This window comes from Mustela putorius, unplaced genomic scaffold (genome assembly GCF_011764305.1).
Source record: "Mustela putorius furo isolate JIRA1106 unplaced genomic scaffold, ASM1176430v1.1 tig00000129_pilon_pilon_pilon, whole genome shotgun sequence".
In the NCBI taxonomy this organism is placed as follows: domain Eukaryota; kingdom Metazoa; phylum Chordata; class Mammalia; order Carnivora; family Mustelidae; genus Mustela; species Mustela putorius.
The window spans coordinates 26,427,493-26,448,705 of record NW_025421290.1 but is presented as its reverse complement, the minus strand read 5'-3'; the positions used below and the strand labels follow the sequence as shown (position 1 = coordinate 26,448,705).

General features: G+C 36.9%; 1 protein-coding gene across 7 annotated transcripts in view; it reads right to left on the bottom strand.

Moving 5' to 3' along the window:
- The window catches only part of EML5 (EMAP like 5), a 177,668-nt gene that overhangs the window by 83,030 nt on the left and 73,425 nt on the right, over nt 1-21,213 (bottom strand). For all 7 annotated transcript variants that reach the window (XM_004739095.3, XM_004739097.3, XM_045071498.1 and 4 more), the window contains 7 exons: nt 18,970-19,137; nt 18,127-18,233; nt 17,261-17,379; nt 15,858-16,044; nt 6,295-6,400; nt 4,657-4,750; nt 3,603-3,703 (listed from right to left, as the gene is read on the bottom strand). In XM_004739095.3, coding sequence (XP_004739152.1) covers nt 3,603-3,703; nt 4,657-4,750; nt 6,295-6,400; nt 15,858-16,044; nt 17,261-17,379; nt 18,127-18,233; nt 18,970-19,137 — 882 coding nt within the window. The remainder of the gene's footprint in view (nt 1-3,602; nt 3,704-4,656; nt 4,751-6,294; nt 6,401-15,857; nt 16,045-17,260; nt 17,380-18,126; nt 18,234-18,969; nt 19,138-21,213) is intronic.

Here is a 21,213-nt window from a genome sequence, read left to right as displayed (position 1 = left end):
TGAAGCCACAGAGGTCAAAGGCAGTTATAGGCCAACTTAAGAATTTAACTTTTACTCTGCATGTGATGGGAAGTGGTTAGTGGAATAAAAGCTGGCATATCATATATTAATATGTTCATTCTGATTTCTGGTTTGAGAGTAAATCAGAGAATGGCAAGGAAGAAAAGAGTTAGATGGCTATTTCAGCCATCGGGGCAAATGATAACGGTGGCATAGACCAGAGTGGTAACATGGAAGATGATGAAAAGTGGTCATATTCCACATGTATGCAGAAGACGGTCCTTTTTTTTTTTTTTTTAAAGATTTTATTTATTTACTTTAGAAAGCAATAGAGCATGAACAGGGGAAGTGGCAAAGAGAGGGAGGGAAAATGTTAAGCAGACCCTGAGTACAAAGCCTGACATGAGGCTTGATCTCATGACCCAGAGATCATGACCCAAGCTGAAATCAAGAGTCAGATGCTTAACTGACTGAGCCACCCAGACACCCCTGTCTTTTCTTAATGTAGCAGCCAGAGTAGTTCATGAACTTGTTAGGGTAACTAAGTAGAGTGGAAAGGGGGGGAAAAAACCCTAACAGGTTTAGATTTCTCTCAAAAGAAGGAGAAAACACATTGTAAAATGAACATGTAAACAGTCTAAAGGTATTATAGTAGGTATATAAGAAACTGATTAGCAGCTTGAGGGTAGAGCTGAAGGGGGGGGTTCATCTGGTTTTATTTAAGATGGAGAAATAACCCCATACTTGTATGCAGAGTGAAATAAAGAGGGAAAAGCAGTGATGTAGGTAGGGGAGGAAGGGAAGAAGCACTGGACTGATGCTCTTGAGTAGATGAGAAGAGAAAGGATCTAGTACACAAGTGAAGGGACTGGCTTTCACTAGAGCATAGTCTATCTGGAGTAGGTTGTCTCTCCTACTGGAGAGACCTGGCTGTGGGCCAGGTCCTGCCACCGTTTTTGTACAGAGCGTACAGGTTAGCACTGTGAGCTACAGAAGCCATGCCTGTTTCCTTTTCCACTCCTAGAGCCTGCCTTCCTGACAAATGGCTGCCAACTAGCAGCTGCCCAGGGTCTAAGCTGGTTGCGATCTGCAAGTTGAAGACGTTGCAAATGGCAACTGCTAAGTAAGTACCTAGCAGTAGAATTATTTAGGAGTTGCCTTAACTTTGGCTAGCTGCCCAAAGTGGGAAGGGAGAACAACACAGTAGGACCTGTGTGTCACTGGGGCATGACTGTGGTTCCTCCAGCCCAATCCGCAAGTCCCTTTCACTGCAACAAGTTGATCTTGGATACAATGTCTCCAGTTCATGGCAACTGGGTAGAAAGCAGGGTAGGAGTTTTCTCTCTTGTTCCTTAAGTATTTACATAATTTTTTTTTATTATGTCCCTTGGGTCTGGGGAGTCTAAAATATTTGCTGTCTCACCATTTACAGAAAGAGTTTGCCACTGCCAATTTAAATTATCAACTGGGTTTTCTGATAGACATAGCATAACATATTCCTATTGTACCAGGTCACATCATCACTGCACTCAAAAACTTTCAGTGGCTGCCTGCCCATACCAACCATGGAACAGAGTTCAAATTTCTTAGAGGTCAGCTTAATAATTTATGAGTTGGAATTCTCAAAGCCTAGTTCTGAGACAGGAGGTAAGATGCTCCCTTCTAGCCATCTTTACCTAATTTACATAAAGTTATGCATTTATCTGAGCACTTACTCAGATTAATAAAGTGGTTACTTATTTTCTCACTTGTCTAGTGAACTCTGTGAATCAGAACCCCAAAAGTGAGGAAGGTTGAAAGGCACATCAAAGTTTTAACATTTATCCTTATGGTTCAGTTTTAGGTCTACTATATGACTAATCAAACTTAAGGAAAAAAGTCATTCAATTGCAAATCTATTCATTTTTTTTTAAAATCGTTTTATTTATTTATTTGAGAGAGAGACAGTGAGAGAGAGCATGACGAGGAGAAGGTCAGAGGGAGAAGCAGATTCCCTGTGGAGCTGGGATCCCTATGTTGGACTCGATCCCGGGACTCCAGGATCATGACCTGAGCTGAAGGCAGTCGCTTAACCAACTGAGCCATCCAGGCGCCCTTTTTGTAAAAAAACATTTTATTTATTTATTTGAGAGAGAAATCTCTTCATTCTAAAACTATTTACTTTCTTTGTCTCTTATTTCAAAGAAATTTATAGGATTTTGTTTTGTTTTTCAAGACAGAAATAATAAGCATTACTTGATTGGTATTTGCAATTCTAAATAAATGAGGTATTCCAAAATTTTATTAAATATATGGGAATAAAAATGTGAAAATACTCTTTTACTTTGTAAACATATATACACTATGATTTGATGAGTTTGTGATAAAGTATTAAATCCAAGCGTGAATTTGAAAGTAACCTCAACTTGAGAAATCTCTTTACTAAAACTTTTTCTTATTTATGTTTTACTTCTTCTATATTTGTGTATTTAATCTGCAAGTTTTAAGTATGCTGGGACTTTGATATCAAACTGGTGGAATTTATAACTGTACTACTATTTTATTCAGAAAAGAGACATTTATTTTAAAATATTAACTTCTTCCACAGCACCTAATTTACAGTTACAATGGACTGAAGTTATACAACCTTTGTTTTCTGTATTATTTTATAGCATATAAAGAATTTTTGCATTTTTCGTTTTCAGTCTGTACTAAAAAATGTCTTTAACAGAAGAAGAAAGGAGTCTGAACATCACTTGATTTATCTCATAAGTTAAACACTTTTTAAAAAATTCTATTTATTTGAGAGAGAGAGAGATACCTTGAGCTTAGGGGTGGGGGAGGGGTTCACAGAAAGGGGAGGGAGAAGCAGACTCCCTGCTGAGCAAGAAGTCTAACACTGGCCTCAATCTCACAATTCCAAGACCATGACCTAAGTTGAAGGCAGCCACTTAACTGACCAGCCACCCAAGCTAACCCAAGTTAAACCCTTTTGAAAATATGAATATTACATTAATGTAGTCAAAATTAATGTCACTATTGTAGACAAAAAGTCAATCGTACATTTGTTTAAAATATATCAAGACAGTTATGAATCATTTGAAAAAACAAATATTTTGGATAATTTTAGATTTTCATAAAAGATGAAAAGATAAGAGAGTATTCTTGTATACTCCTTGCCCAAATCCCCCTAATGTTAACAACCTACATTACTGCAGACTAAGAAACCAACATGTTTTTTGTTTTTTTTTTTAAAGATTTTATTTATTTATTTGTCAGAGCGAGAGCGAGTGAGAGCGAGCACAGGCAGACAGAGTGGAAGGCAGAGTCACAGGGAGAAGCAGGCTCCCTGCAGAGCAAGGAGCCCGATGTGGGACTCGATCCCAGGACGCTGGGATCATGACCTGAGCCGAAGGCAGCCGCTTAACCAACTGAGCCACCCAGGCGTCCCAGAAACCAACATGTTTGATGCATTTCTATTAACTGAATTCATTTCACCTGTTTTCCATTAACGTCTCCTTTCTGTTCCAGGATCCAATCTAGGATACTGCATTGCACTTAGCTAAATCACTTTTGAAAGTAATAATTTCTTTCAAAAGAGTAAAAAAGAAGCATTTCCTTACCTGCTCTATGCCAAAATTTCACGTGTTTAATTCCAGCTGTAATTAATTTATCAGGCACGTAGGGGTTCATCTTTACAACAAAAATCTTATCTTTACTTCCTCTGAAAAAAATACCAAAATGTTTTAACTCTAAAGATAAATCTCTCCTATAATAATCTTTTGCCTAATCCATACCCTATTGTGATTACTTCACTACTGAATCCTTTGCCTACATCTCTCTCAGGTTTGGGCTATATTATCACGCATTTGTACATCTGTTATCTTGTCGTAATTTTAATTTAATTCTTCTCAACATAATCTTTAAACATAGGAACAGTGAGAACTGAACTTCTTTTGGATAGCACCTACTTTGGTACTGTGACTAGGGAATTGTAGCATGAATCAGTTAAAGAAAAAATTTTTATAATATTTTGTTACAGCTTAATATAGCCATTCCAAACACAAAATTCCTTTCAAACTATCTTTTATTTGCCATTGTTTATGTACTGAAAAAAGCATTTATCTCTATTTTAAAAGTGCTTTATGTCACACATTAAGGAATAGGACGTTAAAAAATAATCTGACAGTTGACTACTTCCTCCTTTAAAGCAATTGTTAATATTTTTTATTATAAAAATAATACATGCTCATTTTAGAAAATTTAGAAGATGGAAAATGTGAGAGAAAATATAATCTATAGCTTCTTTGTGATATACAGGTGTATGTGTCATCTGTCACTCAAATATTTGATTTGAGCATTTCCAATGGCCACATTGTAGATTACCATACAGTAGAATTTACTGTATAGAATTCTTTCCCCATAAATGAAGAGTTTAGATAAAAGCTACTTCCAATGTATTATTACAGTAAAAGCAGTTTCACAAGGGATAAACCTACCAATGAATTCTCAAATCATTGGTCTTTTTACCAGGATTATACTACTTATTCAATGGTAATAAAGATGACAGCAATTTTTTTTAAAAGGTTACATATTTGATTTCAATAGTGTTTTAATAGAAAAAGTTTTAAAGTAATTTCATTATTTTGCCAATGTGCTATCAAAATTTTCCCCCACCTTGTTACTGAAAGTTTCTCTCCTTTCTTCCAGTCCCACAGCACAATGGTGTGACTATCATCTATTCCAACTGAAGCCAAACGTTTCCCATCAGCTATAAAAATTAATCAGAGAGAGAGACAGACTGACCATTAACATTCAGAAGATAAAAAATCTAAAAGAAACCCTAAAACCTACAGCACCATTTAAAATTTTATAAAATGATGTTAAATGTTAGGCATGCACACATATAGCTATAAAAAGAACCAGAATTTGTAAGCAGGGGAAGAACAATTTCTCAATGCATCTAAACATTGTTGACATTGTCTCTTACTTCATTTTCCTTATTTTCCCACCAGATTAGAATGGGGGAAGGAAGAAGTTTAAGTGGAAAAAGATTTTAAAATGAGAAGGAAAGGAAAATAAAGAAAATATTTACTTCAATTAAATTTACTGTCATAACTCTATTTTGATATAGGACTCAGTGATTATGAAAAGTTAATTGAATGGAAAAAGATTTAGGTTACAACTGCGTTTCATCATTAATAGGACTGTTTTCAGTGACGGTCAACTATATTATTTGTTACTATTACCAAACAAGTAATGAAGTGTTGGACAAATGATTGAACTAAGTAAGTCATGCTGACAGCTGTGCACATGTTTACAAGTTGAAAAGGCCCAAACTAGTTACACACTGGCCACTCTGGCACTTTTTGCAAACCTCAATTATTTCATTATCAATACTAGTGATATTTTTCTTACTGACTCCCTCAGTTTGCCATTAATCTTATTTCTTGACTTTTAGAAGATCCTTAAATGCATATTTATGCTTCCTCCCAATAACTCCCATTTTAGTAAGAGCTGCAGAAAGTACAAATTTACTGTTTCCTAAAATGAAATCTTCTATCAATGGCATTTCTCCCCTCTTCCCAATCCACAGCCTGGCTTTCATTGTAGATCTATGTGTATTTGTTAAAAATTTTTTTAAAAATATTTCATTGAGAGAGAACAAGAGAGTTAGAGAATGTATGAGTAGGGGCAGAAGGAGAAGCAGAATCCCCACTGAGAGTGGAGCCTGACGTGGGGCTAGATCCCAGGACCCTGAGATTACAACCTGAGCTGAAGTCAGATACTTAAGCAACTGAGCTGCTCAGGAGTGCCTAAACTTTTAAATATACAGGAAAGAGCTAAAATCGCTTAAAATTATTTTTATAAGATAGCTTGGATTTGTTACTTCATAGAAAAGTTACAAAACAAGTATTTCAGAGTTAACCTCTTTCCTTCTTAGCTTTTACCCTAAATATTTTCATTTACCCTGTGACTGTAAATTATTACGTGACATTGGGGTTTGCCTAAAGTGGGAGTTACATAACCACTAGTGGGTAGGTAATTCTAGTGGGTTTTAGATGTTATATGGACATTTAAAAATAGAAACATATTTATATTAATGGGTATTAAAAATAATACTCATTAACTTATAAGCCAGCCAGCACACCTACACTCTCAGCCCTGACTGGTTAGGACAATAGCATGCACATTTGAAAAAAACTGTGAAGGTCATAGCTAGGTGACAAGTTTAGGTAATACCAATTTAGACTATAATGCTATATATCACCTCTGCATTTTGATTATTCTTACTGAGACAGAAAACATCCTTACCTGAGAAATCAACAGCACAGACACCATATTGGTGACAGCCCTTTAATACTGACAATGGTTTAATGGTCTCTGTATCCCATATGTGAATTGAGGGATCTCTACCTACCTACAATAGAAAGAATTATAAAACTCATATAATTATTTTCTTATTTATTAAAAGGAAATAAAACAGATTTTACAGACTTTGTCTTGTTATAGGCATTTATCAAATAAAAAATATAAGGCAGCTCATGCATGTGACTGACATTTTTTTCATATATATATTTAATTTAAAAATTTGTATGTATTTTAAAGATTATTTACTCATTTATTTGACACTGAGAGAGAAAGAGAAAGCACGCAAGCACACAAACAGAAGGAGAGAGAGAAGCAGGCTCTCTGCTGAACGGGGAGCCCAATGTGGGGCTATCCCAAGGACCCTGGGATCATGACCTGATCCAAAAGCAGATGCTTAACCATTTAACCTACTGAGCCACCCAGGCACCCCTTTCTTATACGTTTTGAAATGCTAATGAGACTAGGCTCAGTGTTTCTAGAAATGTGCTACAAGACTCACAAATCTGGTCCTATGCATCACAGTAAGGATAATGCTTACTGAGTGCCTATAGTTGGCTGTGTTCCCATGCTAGATACAATGAGCAAAAGACACTCAGGAAAATTTTGCAAACTCATTAGGAAAACAAGATATTTTCAGTTAAATTAGAATATCTGATAACATAGGCTTAATGAAGTTGAAAAGGTTATAAATCTGGAGGTGTCTTCGGGCTTAAAATGAGTTTCTTGGAGGCAACATATAGATGGGTTTTGTTTTTTTATCCATTCTGATAGCCTGTCTCTTTTGACAGGGGCATTTAGCCCATTGACATTCAGGGTAACTATTGAGAGATATGAATTTAGTGCCATTGTATTGCCTGTAAGGTGACTGTTACTGTATATGGTCTCTGTTCCTTTCTGATCTACCACTTGTAGGCTCTCTCTTTGCTTAGAGGACCCCTTTCAAGATTTCGGGTAGAGCTGGTTTGGTGTTTGCAAATTCTTTCAGATTTTGTTTGTCCTGGAAGCTTTTAATCTTTCCTTCTATTTTCAATGATAGCCTAGCTGGATACAGTATTCTTGGCTGCATGTTTTTCTCATTTAGTGCTCTGAAAATATCATGCCAGCTCTTTCTGACCTGCCAGGTCTCTGTGGATAAGTCAGCTGCCAATCTAATATTTTTACCATTGTATGTTACAGACTTCTTTTCCCGGGCTGCTTTCAGGGTTTTCTCTTTGTCACTGAGACTTGTAAATTTTACTATTAGGTGACGGGGTGTGGGCCTATTCTTATTGATTTTGAGGGGCGTTCTCTGAACCTCCTGAATTTTGATGCTCGTTCCCTTTGCCATATTGGGGAAATTCTCCCCAATAATTCTCTCCAGTATACCTTCTGCTCCCCTCTCTCTTTCTTCTTCTTCTGGAATCCCACTTATTCTAATGTTGTTTTGTCTTATGGTGTCACTTATCTCTCAAATTCTCCCCTCGTGGTCCAGTAGCTGTTTGTCCCTCTTTTGCTCAGCTTCTTTATTCTCTGATGATATGATACTATATGTGGAAAACCCAAAAGACTCCACTCCAAAACTGCTAGAACTTATACAGGAATTCAGTAAAATGTCAGGATATAAAATCAATGCACAGAAATCAGTTGCATTTCTCTACACCAACAGCAAGACAGAAGAAAGAGAAATTAAGGAGTCAATCCCATTTACAATTGCACCCCAAACCATAAGATACCTAGAGGCACAGAATCTATACTCAGAAAACTATAAAGTACTCATGAAAGAAATTGAGGAAGACACAAAGAAATGGAAAAATGTTCCATGCTCCTGGATTGGAAGAATAAATATTGTGAAAATGTCTATGCTACCTAAAGCAATCTACACATTTAATGCAATTCCTATCAAAGTACCATCCATCTTTTTCAAAGAAATGGAACAAATAATTCTAAAATTTATATGGAACCAGAAAAGACCTTGAATAGCCAAAGGGATATTGAAAAAGAAAGCCAACGTTGGTGGCATCACAATTCCGGACTTCAAGCTCTATTACAAAGCTGTCATCATCAAGACAGCATGGTACTGGCACAAAAACAGACACATAGATCAATGGAACAGAATAGAGAGCCCAGAAATAGACCCTCAACTCTACAGTCAACTAATCTTCGACAAAGCAGGAAAGAATGTCCAATGGAAAAAAGACAGCCTCTTCAATAAATGGTGCTGGGAAAACTGGACAGCCACATGCAGAAAAATGAAATTGGACCATTTCCTTACACTACACACAAAAATAGACTCAAAATGGATGAAGGACCTCAATGTGCGAAAGGAATCCATCAAAATCCTTGAGGAGAACACAGGCAGCAACCTCTTCGACCTCAGCCGCAGCAACATCTTCCTAGGAACAACGCCAAAGGCAAGGGAAGCAAGGGCAAAAATGAACTATTGGGATTTCATCAAGATCAAAAGCTTTTGCACAGCAAAGGAAACAGTTAACAAAACCAAAAGACAACTGACAGAATGGGAGAAGATATTTGCAAACGACATATCAGATAAAGGACTAGTGTCCAGAATCTATAAAGAACTTAGCAAACTCAACACCCAAAGAACAAATAATCCAATCAAGAAATGGGCAGAGGACATGAACAGACATTTCTGCAAAGAAGACATGCAGATGGCCAACAGACACATGAAAAAGTGCTCCATATCACTCGGCATCAGGGAAATACAAATCAAAACCACAATGAGATATCACCTCACACCAGTCAGAATGGCTAAAATCAACAAGTCAGGAAATGACAGATGCTGGCGAGGATGCAGAGAAAGGGGAACCCTCCTACACTGTTGGTGGGAATGCAAGTTGGTGCAGCCACTCTGGAAAACAGCATGGAGGTTCCTCAAAATGTTGAAAATAGAACTGCCCTATGACCCAGCAATTGCACTATTGGGTATTTACCCTAAAGATACAAATGTAGTGATCCAAAGGGGCACGTGCACCCGAATGTTTATAGCAGCAATGTCCACAATAGCCAAACTATGGAAAGAACCTAGATGTCCATCAACAGATGAATGGATCAAGAAGATGTGGTATATATACACAATGGAATACTATGCAGCCATCAAAGGAAATGAAATCTTGCCATTTGCGACAACATGGATGGAACTAGAGCATATCATGCTTAGTGAAATAAGTCAAACAGAGAAAGACAACTATCATATGATCTCCCTGATATGAGGAAGTGGTGATGCAACATGGGGGCTTAAGTGGGTAGGAGAAGAATAAATGAAACAAGATGGGATTGGGAGGGAGACAAACCATAAGTGACTCTTAATCTCACAAAACAAACTGAGGGTTGCTGGGGGGAGGGGGTTTGGGAGAAGGGGGTGAGATTATGGACATTGGGGAGGGTATGTGCTTTGGTGAGTGCTGTGAAGTGTGTAAACCTGGTGATTCACAGACCTGTACCCCTGGGGATAAAAATATATGTTTATAAAAAATAAAAAATTATTAAAAAAAAAAAGAAAAGGTTATAAAGAATTAGAAGAGTGGCGCCTGGGTGGCTCAGTGAGTTAAAGCTTCTGCCTTCAGCCTAGGTTGTAGTCCCAGGGTCCTGGGATCGAGCCCCGCATCGGGCTCTCTGCTTGGCGGGGAGACTGCTCCTCCTCTCTTTCTCTGCCTGCCTCTCGGCCTACTTGTGATCTCTGTCAAATAAATAAATAAAATCTTAAAAAAAAAAAAAAAAACTTAAAGAGATGATGTTTGACCCGGGCCTTCAGAAGGGCAGTGTCAGATAAAAAGAGACATACATTCTAGGCCAGGATAATAGTATTAATAGAGATACAAGGGGTTAAAGTACCGAAAGGTAAATAAGACTATGAACAGACTATCACTTATGTTTTAACTTAGGTTATATGTTCACTAATCCACAAGTAAACTAAAATTAGTAATTATTCCTTTAGACTCAAGTGATAACTGTCTTTAAGTATGAGGATAAAAAGAATAGCTTTGCCTGTAAAGACAACTCCCAAAATAATGAATATAGCTTACAATTATTAATTTTGACACTGATTTTATATAAAGATGTAACAAATAACAAGCCTGCCATCAGCCAATATTTCATTAGGTTTTGTAGCCCAAATGCTCCCCATGACTGTTAAGTTTGCTACTGAATTTCTGCAGAGCATGGTATTTTTGAGAACTTTGCAGTACCATCGTCTCCTGGTTCTCTGATCTCCTGAACTCTTACTACTGAGTTTCCTTTGCAATTTCATCACCTCTCCCTTAAATAAAAAGCCCCCCAAGATTCTGTCTTTTAAAACTCCAATCTTTTCACTCCATATTTTTGCCTTGGCGTATCTCAATTCCAGTTTCAGTGGTTAAATCAACAAATGACTCCCAAATTCTTTTAACCACTAAATTCTTCTTCTGAATTTAATACTTACATTTTCAATTGCCTACTGGACATCTCACATGGAAACAATGACAGTGATAACAACGAAGGTTAACATTTATGGAGAACTGACTTATGTACCAGGAACTTTTCTAAACATTTGTAAGGACTGACTCACTTAACAATCAAAGCAATTCTAAGAGATAGGCACCGACAGTATCCCTATATATTTTTTTAAAGATTTTATTTGAGAGAGAGTGAGAGAGAGAGAGCACAGAAGGAGAGGGAGAAGCAGACACTCCGATGAACAGAGAGCCCAAACCAGGCTTGATCCCAGAAACCCAGGATCATGACCTGAACCAATGGCAGATCCTTAACTGACTGAGCCACCCAGGAGCCCCAGTATCCTTATTTTGAAATAGGCATATAGAGGCTAGGTAATTTCCCCACAGCTAATATGTGGGGAAGCTTGGATAACACCATGTTCAGTGGTGGCCGAAGCAGTAACAGAATGAGTGTTATCAGAACCTACTTGGGGCCTGTCAGTCAAGGATCAGGAAGAAGAGAGAGGTTAGGTAAGTTTCCAGATATGTTACTAAACCTAAGTCTTTTTTTTTTTTTTTTAAAGATTTTATTTATTTATTTGACAGAAATCACAAGTAGATGGAGAGGCAGGCAGAGAGAGAGAGAGAGAGGGAAGCAGGCTCCCTGCCGAGCAGAGAGCCCGATGCGGGACTCGATCCCAGGACCCTGAGATCATGACCTGAGCCGAAAGCAGCAGCTTAACCCACTGAGCCACCCAGGCGCCCCACTAAACCTAAGTCTTAAAATGAGTAGAAATTAGACAAAGTTGGACAGTTGAACAGAACTGGAGGCCAAGAATTTTCCAGAGGAGGGGACTAAGTAAAAGATGTGAAGCAGTACTACACATGGACAAATTCTAAATAGCTCAAAAGGCAGGAGCATTGTTTATGAGGAGGTAACTGGTAAGAGATAAGAAGAGGGGCCTATTGGCCTAGGTTAAATGGCTTGAGCTGTATGCTAATGAGCTTACACATTAGCTTAAAAGCTACTAATAAACACAGAAGAAAAGAAAGATTGGGGAAATGGTTAGGGGAGAAGTATGAAGATAGAAGACTAGTTGGTTGGTTATAACAAAAGATTAGCAATCATGAAGCCCAGAAGTGCCAGCAGGGACAAGGTAAAATATAAATACAAAACAAACGAAGCAAGGTACATTCGTCGTAGAGAACTTAAATATACTGAGGGCAAATCTTGGCTGTAACTCTGGGACTGACTGGTTATAAGGTGTGAGGGAGAACAAGTCACAAACTCTTGGGCTTAGGTGACCAGGTTAATACATATTGTGTCACGTTCTAAGTAGGAAACACAAGGATAAGCAGGCTTGAAAGGAAAGCTTAACCTCATTTATCTCCATTCTAGACACGCTTAACCTGAGTTACCTGTAAGATACCTGAATGAGGGTGTCTTTAGTAAATTTTTAGTTAATTGTGTATACACACACACACACACACACACAGAGTAATTCATCCAATTCATACTAAATTGTGAGCTCTTGACAGTGGCAGCCAATCTGAATCATGCTTCCCCATGACATAGTGTTTTTATTTTAATTCCATTAATTAACATATAATGTATTATTAGTTTCAGAGGTATAGGTCTGTGATTCATCAGTCTTATTTAACACCCAGTCCTCATTACATCACATGCCCCTCTCCTTAATGTCCATCACCCAGTTACTCCAACCTTCCACCCCACCTCCTCCAGCAACACTCAGTTTGTTCCCAATGACTATGAGTCTCTAATGGTTTGTCTCTCTCTTGGGTTTCATCTTATTCTCTTCCCCTATGATCCTCTGTTTTGCATCCCAAAGTTTATGGCAGGAATATCCCCGGTAGCCAAAATATGGGAAAAGCCCAGATGTCCACTGATAAAGGAATGGATAAAGAAGATATGGTATATTATATATATAATTTTTTCAACTTTATTGAGATATAATTGGCATATAACATTGCATAAATTTAAGGTGCACAACCCGTTGATTATATAAATTCTCCTTTTACTGGAGACAGACTCGGCCCAGAGATAGCATAAGAGGAATCTGCAAAGAAACCTTACTCTAGGAATTTTGTCATATACTTACCTTCCCACAGTGTGTCGCCCTTGGAAGTCTAAAACTGCTTTTCTTTGTTCTGTCATTTCTCCACCAGTCTACTGTGTCCTATGTATGCTGAAATTCTAAGTCACCGTTTTCAGTCACTTGGGTGTAGATTTCTCCAATGTGGTATGCACTATACCTGTTAATATACTTTTTGTTTTTCTTTGTATATTTGGTTTTTTATTAAAGAGCCCCAGCTGAAAACCTAGGAGGTCTAGGGGTAAAGTTTTGCCTCCTCAGCAGTAGGTATCCAAGGATGTCCTGTGGTCATATTGACTTTTAATTTAATCTGGCCTGAATTCTCTCCAATCCCAGACTCATGTTAGCAAATGACGAGTTTTTCTACAGCCTTCCTTAGAGTAGTACCAGAATAATGTTCTAACTTCTTGCAAAACACAATGGGTAAATAATTGTGCTTTAAGAGGAAACTTTTCTATAAACTACAGATAAGGCTAAATGGTGCCTCCCAGGCCCTCACCAACCCTTTTAATTAGTTCTTCTTCATCCCTCTAAGATTTGAATTCTTTAGGCTACTCATAGTTCTTTAAATAAGCTGTGTTTTGTGGGATTTTTGCCCCACATTTACAAATAACACACTTAGAACACCTTCTCCTACCTCCCCTGTCAAGTAAAGTACTCAGCTCAAATGGCCTCAACTCCATGAGGATTTCCCTGATCTATGTGGAACAATTAATCAGTCCTTTGTTACAATGCAAAAGGAATTTATGCATATCTCTACACTAGTGGTTCTCAGCAGGGGGCGATCTTTGCCTCCCAGGCAACATTTGACACTAAAGACATTTTTGGTTGTCACACTGAGTGGATATTACTGACATACAGCAGGTAGACTCCAGGGATGCTGCTAAACATACCATAATATATAGGATTGCACTGTACACAACAATGCAATTATCTTCACAACAAAGAATTATCGGCCCAACAGACTCCTGGGTGGCTCAGTTGGTTAAGCAGCTGCTCAGGTCGTGATCCCCAGGTCCCAGGATTGAGACCTGCATTGGGCTTGCTCAGTGGGGAGACTGCTTCTCCTTCTGCCTGCTTCCCTGGCTTATTCTCTCTCTCTGACCAGTAAATAAGTAAATAAAACCTTAAAATAACAACAACAAAATTATCTGCCCAAGACGTCAGCAGTACTAAGGTTAAGAAGCTCTGCTCCAGGGGTGCCTGGGTGGCTCAGCGGGTTGAGCCTCTCTGCCTTCGGCTCAGGTGATGGTCTCGGGGTGCTGGGATGGAGCCCCACGTTGGGCTCCTTGCTTGGCGGGGAGCCTGCTTCTCCCTCTCCCTCTGTCTGCTTACTTGTAATCTCTCTATGTCAAATAAACAAATAAAATCTCTAAAAAGAAGAAGAAGAAGAAGAAGCCCTGCTCCATACCTATAACCTTGTATCATGATTTTCCTTGCATGTATGTCTTCTCCTTCAGAAGATGAAAGCTTACCATGGCAAGAACATGTCTTATTTATCTTTGTATTCCCAGCACATTTTCTGGTACACAGCATGTGCCCTATGAATGTTTTTCAAGAAATGGAAGAAAAAAGGGAGAAAAAGGAGGGAGACAAGGAAAGAGAGGAAGAGGGAGGCACAAACAGAGGGAGGGAAGAGGGAAAGAAAAAGGGAAGAGTTTTCTCTCCTTTCAGAAAAGAGTAATCCAAGTTGCCCAGCTCTGCCTCAATATATCCTAGAAGGTATATTTACAGTGTTTAAAAAGCCAGACAGACTAATGCAGCTTTAAACTTTATCATTTATTAGCTGAAAGATCTTTGAGAAAATAATTTCTTCAAATCTAAATTTCCTCATTTGTGAATAGAAATGGCTCACTCATAAAGGTGAGGTGAGAGTAAAATAGAGTTGTAAAATACAGGTGATCTTTGAACAACGTGGGGCTTAGGGGTTCCTGCACAGTCAAAAATCCATGTTTAACTTTTGACTCTCAAAACACTTAATGATTTTTTAAAAAGATTTTATTTATTTATTTGAGAGAGAGAGAACAAGCAGTGGGGAAGAGCAGAGGGAGAAGCAGACTCCCTGCTGAGCAAGGAGCAAGACAAGGGGCTTAATCTCAGGATCCTGTGATCATGACCTGAGCCAAAGGTAGACATTTAATTGAATGAGCCACCCAGGTGCCCCTCAAAACACTTAACTATTAATAACCTAACTGTTGACCAGAAACTTTACTGATAACATAGTCAGTAAACATGCATTTTGTATGTTACATGTATTATGTACTGTATTATTATGATAAAGTAAGCTAGAGAAAAGAAAATGTTAAGAAAATCATAAGGAAAAAAAAAAAAAGAAAGAAAATCATAAGGAAAACAAATTTAAAGCACTGTAAAAAAAATCTACATGTAAGTGGAGCCATGGAGTTCAAACTTGTGTTGTTCAAGGGTCAATCATATATACTAAGAAACTAGTAAAGTGCTTACATATAGAAAGAGTATTTATAAATATCACCTTTTCCCCCTTCTCTAGGAATAACCATATAGAGAAATATCAGTTAAGACTTTTCTCATTGTTTTCTATTTCAACATTTCTGCTTTGTACTTTGGTAAACCTAAATGGGTAAATATCATGATTGTAAAATAAAAACAGTCATCCTGTGTATCACAGAACATTTGTTAGATAATTTTATTTTAGAAAATTCAAAGAAAGAAATCAGATTTCTAGTCTTTGTTTTCTCTGTTTACTCACAAATTTAAAAAAATGTATCCTGACAGAAAGAAGACAAGCCAAGTCCTTAGTACCAAATAAAAAAAATAATAATCAAAACAATAAAACTCAAAGGAAAACTATAGGGAAAAAGTTGAAATAAATTTTATTTGTAGTATGAAAATAAAATCCCATTCTAAAGAATTCATTATTCTTCATTTCCTAGAAAATGAAAGACAGATTTTTTTTAAGAAGTGGACTAACCCACATGTAAATCCAAACAAAGGTCTAACCTACCTGCCCTGTTGCCACATAGTCTTTCAAAGGATGAATAGCCAGGCAGAGAATATCATCATCATGACCCAGGTAAAAGCGCTGTGTGTTCTGCTGCCGATTGTAAATGACACCCACTGCTGCTACATGGTATACGATTTCACCAATTTGAGTATAAAACAGATTACTTCGACAGTCATAACCTCTGTAACTGAAAACAGAAAACATATCGTATAAAACTGACCATAGCTTTTGATCTGGTAAATATGGGTTATACAGAGAAGCAGGTACGTTTTAGATCATTCTATTTCCAGTTTTACAAGATACTGAAAAACTAAAATTCCATAAACTTTCATGAATTGCTCTGATTACGAACAGCTAAATCCAAGCTATAATACTGAATGGAAAAAGGTACAGAAAAGTATATATAGTATACTACAATTTACATAAGTGTATTACTGAATTTGTACACTATAAAACAAAAATTGGTGCTTTTTTATAAATGGAAGGGTATAGAACTGCCCTGGGAGGGTGAAAAAGGATGCCTGAGAGGGCAGAGCTGGGAAGACTTTCTTTTCCTTCTTTTTTTGAAGATCTAATTGGTTTTATTAAAAGATTCATGAATCAGGCAATCTCCCATCTAGCAAGGAGAGGGAAGCTTCCTGGGAGAAGGATATTCAAAGTGAATGCTTTTATATGCATTATTGAACTATGAGAATATATATTCCAAAAATGTCCAAAAAACAATTTAAAAATATTATATATATCCAAAAAAAAAAGCCAAATCTTTTAAAAATGGTCAATATAATTCCATTCGTAACAAGTAAACTCTCTTTGCACTTCAAAGAAATTCAATGTACAATACGTAACTGCCGGGAAATATTGTCTACTTTAACAATGGAAATAAAATATTCTTACTAAATGAATTTTTTTAAATTCCTGAAAGCATTATCAGGGACAGGAAGGGTTAAATTTGAGAATCTGTTGTTCAAGGATGAAATGTGAAACTTATATTTCTAAGAAAATCCAGAAGCCATATTTTACTAAAATTAAAATACAAAGGCCAAATGCAGGCCCCAATAAGGGGCACAATATAATTCCAAATCATAATTAGTTAGGGGAGATGATAATCTGTTACATTTTACTTATTTTCATTTGTTTAAAGAGATCATGTCTATAAATACAAATACTAAACTTCCATAAGATAAATCCATTATTAACACTCATATAGTGTTTATTATGCACGGGACAATATTCTAAGTCCCCACAAACACTGGCTTATTTATTCCTCATCAGAACCCTATGAAATAGGTGCTGTTACCTTCATTTCACAGATGGGGAAAGAGCCAGAGGATTTGCTCAAGTCATACAGCTATTAAATGTGAACCAAAATGCAAACACATAAATGAAAAATAGTTGTTTCATACCCATGAACAAAGTGTAATCGAATACTATTTCCTGGAGCCCGCTCTCTTCTTTTAGAAGTACCACTTTTTTGTTTCTCCTTGTACTGTTCTTTAAGCTGAGGTAGATCTTCTTTGTAAACCTTTAAATAATGTACAGAAATAAAATGTCTCTTAGAATATAAATTAATAAAGGTGTTTACAGATTCCTACTGCAACTTTCAAACACTGTGGTTACTACTGACCACTAAAGTTTTAACACTTGTCTTTTTTTTTTTTTAAAGATTTTATTTATTTATTTGACAGACAGAGATCACAAGTAGGCAGAGAGGCAGATAGAGAGAGGAGGCAGAGAGAGAAGAGGATGCAGGCTTCCCCCTCCCCGAGCAGAGAGACTGATGCGGGGCTCGTCCCAGGATGCTGGGATCATGACCCGAGCCAAAGGCAAGAGGCTCCAACCCACTGAGCCACCCAGGTGCCCCAAGTTTTAACACTTGTCTTAAACAGATATGTATTTTATGAAATTTCCTTCCTTGGAAATAACAAATTTACATTTTCTATGTATCACACTGACAAATATGTATTTAGTGTTCCATGAAATTCATACACTTCAGAAGAGAATATTTTAAAGAGAATAAATGGGAGTGTACTGTGACAAAAAGCCATAGGCAAATAGAATACAGGCACATTTGATATATCAAGCCCTTATTATAAAAGAACATTTTATACAAGTGCACTTTAACTCTTAAAGGAGGAAAACTGAAAAAGACCATCATTTCCTGGAAAATTAAAAACCACAAAAGATAACAATAAATCAATAAACAACAGGGAGAAAGATAAAGAAGAAACTAGACTTTTTCAGAAAAAAATTACGTGATAATATTAATTACCTGCCGACGGTAGGTAAGCTGGGTCTCTTGTTCAATTTCAGAATCCAGCTCTGGAACATCAGACAGATCTGAATCTGATTCATCACTATTAGAGTCAGCCAGACTTTCTGCAATTTTAAAAAATGAAACATTACTTGTTTGAAGAACATTCATTTTCAAAAAAGCACTGTAAAATTAATAATTAAGAGCTGACTGTGACAACTGACATGGTGACAAGCCATAAAACAATCAAATGAAATTATCTCTTCAAGTGACACAGATGTCAGTAAACTGCACCACAGATTACCTTCATCTCCACTCACTGCAAACTCAACAGCTACTGTAAGTCCCTTCACTGGCACCCAGTGACTGCTATATCAAACTTAAAAGCTGGGGCAAACATAAGTAACTAAAACTTACAGGTTTATAATTACATACTATTATATATATTTATGTATATAAATATGTATTTATAAGCCTTACAGGTTTATAATTAACATAAAAATATCTAGAAAATACCACAGGCAACGAATGAATTGACATTAGATAAATTTTCTTTGTCCAAAAAACCATATAGGACACCTAGATACCTATCTCCCCAAGAATACATTAAATGTTTGTTTTGAGAATGTAATGGTTTCTTCACTCATTGTTGGGTGGATTTCAATGTATGCAAAAGTACTTTGTATTCCATGCTCTGATATTTGACTCTAAACACATCTGCCTAGTATTTTAAAATTTCCACTAACAAAACACTATATTGTCACTTAAAAGGATAGATTACACTTTAATAGTAAAAGTGTTCATTTGCAGTTACTGAAGTTTTTTGACAGAGAAATTCCTTAGGCAGTGTGTACTACTCACCTTGGGGTGCTATGTGAAGAGCATCTTTTAGTTTTCTTTCAGGAATAAATTTCCACTGAAAGACAGAGTGATCTGCTCCACCAATAGAAATAACCCACTGATAGTCATGTGACCATCTGACATTAGTTATGTGAGCCGAATGGCCAATGTATTTTTTAAACTTGGCCCCTATAACAAAAATATACTTTTAAATTGATAAGTAAATGCCAACACATGAAAATACCACTTCAAAACATCAATTTCTATATCTGAACCAATACAACCTTTCTCCATTATCTTAATTATGATCAAAGGGTAAAAATACTCATTCAAAAGTTTGCTGAATGAAAAAATGAATGAGTCTACATCAAGGGATGTAAATATTTGCTCTACTGATTTATAATATAATTTGGTACGAACCACTACGATTGTGAGACATTTTCTTACTGCTCTGAGAAAAGCCTGCAGCCACAAAAGCATCAACTGTTTCCATATAATGAAATTTGAATGTTTTGTCCTGACGCCTTAGGTCTTAAGTGAAATTGACCCAGTCTACTCCATCCCCAGTAGGGCTAGCACTAGCAACCAGAGGATCCTTTTAAAACTTAAGCCATCAACAGGGGTGCCTGGGTGGCTCAGCGGGTTAAAGCCTCTGCCTTCAGCTCAGGTCATGATCCCAGGACCCTGGATCAAGCCCCACATCGGGCTCTCTGCTCAGTGGGGAGCCTCCTTCCTCCTCTCTCTCTGCCTGCCTCTCTGCCTGCTTGTGATCTCTGTCAAATAAATAAAGTCTTAAAAAACAAACAAACAACAAGCCATCAACAACAAAATACTTTCAAACCTAACACAGCAACATATAGAGGAATACACAATAGGACCAAATGGGATTTATGCCAGGAATGCTGGTTGGTTCAACAGTCAAAAATCAATGTAATACACCACATTCACCAAAATAAAATACGCCCAGCTGTCCCAAAAACTGTCCCTTATAGTAATACTTTAAATTTATATGTTTTGTGTAATGTTCTTCAACATAAGTTTGTCTAATGTTTCTTCATGATTAGATTCAGATTCTGTGTTTTTTGGCACATGTGCTCCTGTATCCTTTTGGATACATCATTTCAAGGGGCACAGTTCTATCATTAGTGATGTGAGGTTGTATCATTTGGTTAAGGTGGTATACACCAAATTTCTCTAACTATAAAGGAAATATCTAACTTTGTGGTTAATTAAAAAAAAATCTGTGTGATGACAAGAGCCAATATTGTGGTTTTAAGTTCAGAAAACATTCTCTGCATCTTGCTAGGATAAACCTGGTATTTGGCAACATATACACATCTCTATTAGAGTATACTGGATAGAATAATATTTGGCTTCATTTTGAGACTATTTAAAAATTTTTAAATTACAGAAGCCCTGTCAGGATGGCAAAGCTCCATTAGTTAAAATCTGGAGATAAGCTTTCATGCTGGCCATGAATTTAGGGATAGCCATTTTAAGCAAAGCATACAAGATTTGACCGAAACTTACCTAAATTACAATTTGGTGCTTAACAGCAATGCTGTTATTTTAAGAACCATATTTTTAATGCAGCTGAAAAGAAATAACTTTCTAGAAGGGCAACTTGCCACAGTTCATCTAGGAAAGTCTAATAAGGTAGATTTAGTCTCATTTGTCTATATGAGAGTGCATTATTTGACCATCAAGAGGACTATAGCTATTACTTTCCTGGATGGGGTCTTTTAAGTACTCTTTGCCACCAGAGAGTCTTAAAAGGTAAAGCCAGAGATTCCAGGAAATCAGATTCCAAGTTTTAAAGATGTATTAATATTGTCATGTTTAGGTATATGAAGCGTTATATGAGCCAGTATTCAAATTAACTATATGGGGCAATAACCGCAAGAGAGGTGTAAATAATCCTGTAAATCCCTTCCAGATTATATTCTGTGACTTTTCAAAGATCAATCCCCCCTAAGAAAGAACCAAGGCAACGTAACAAAAAAGTTGTAGAATAAGTCTAAGGGGAACAAATGGTTTCTAATTAAAAGGACTATATTAATAATTACCCAATAGCCAGAACTGCTTATTTAACTGTGATAAACAGATTTTAAAAGTGAACCTAAATGTCACATCTTTCATCAAGTGACTCTGACACATCAAGACCACATGTATTGTCCTACATGTTTCCAGAATTCCCTGTGATTACCCTGTGTGAGTATATTTATGACACTGAAAAGTAACAGTCTATTTACTTATTATTTCTTG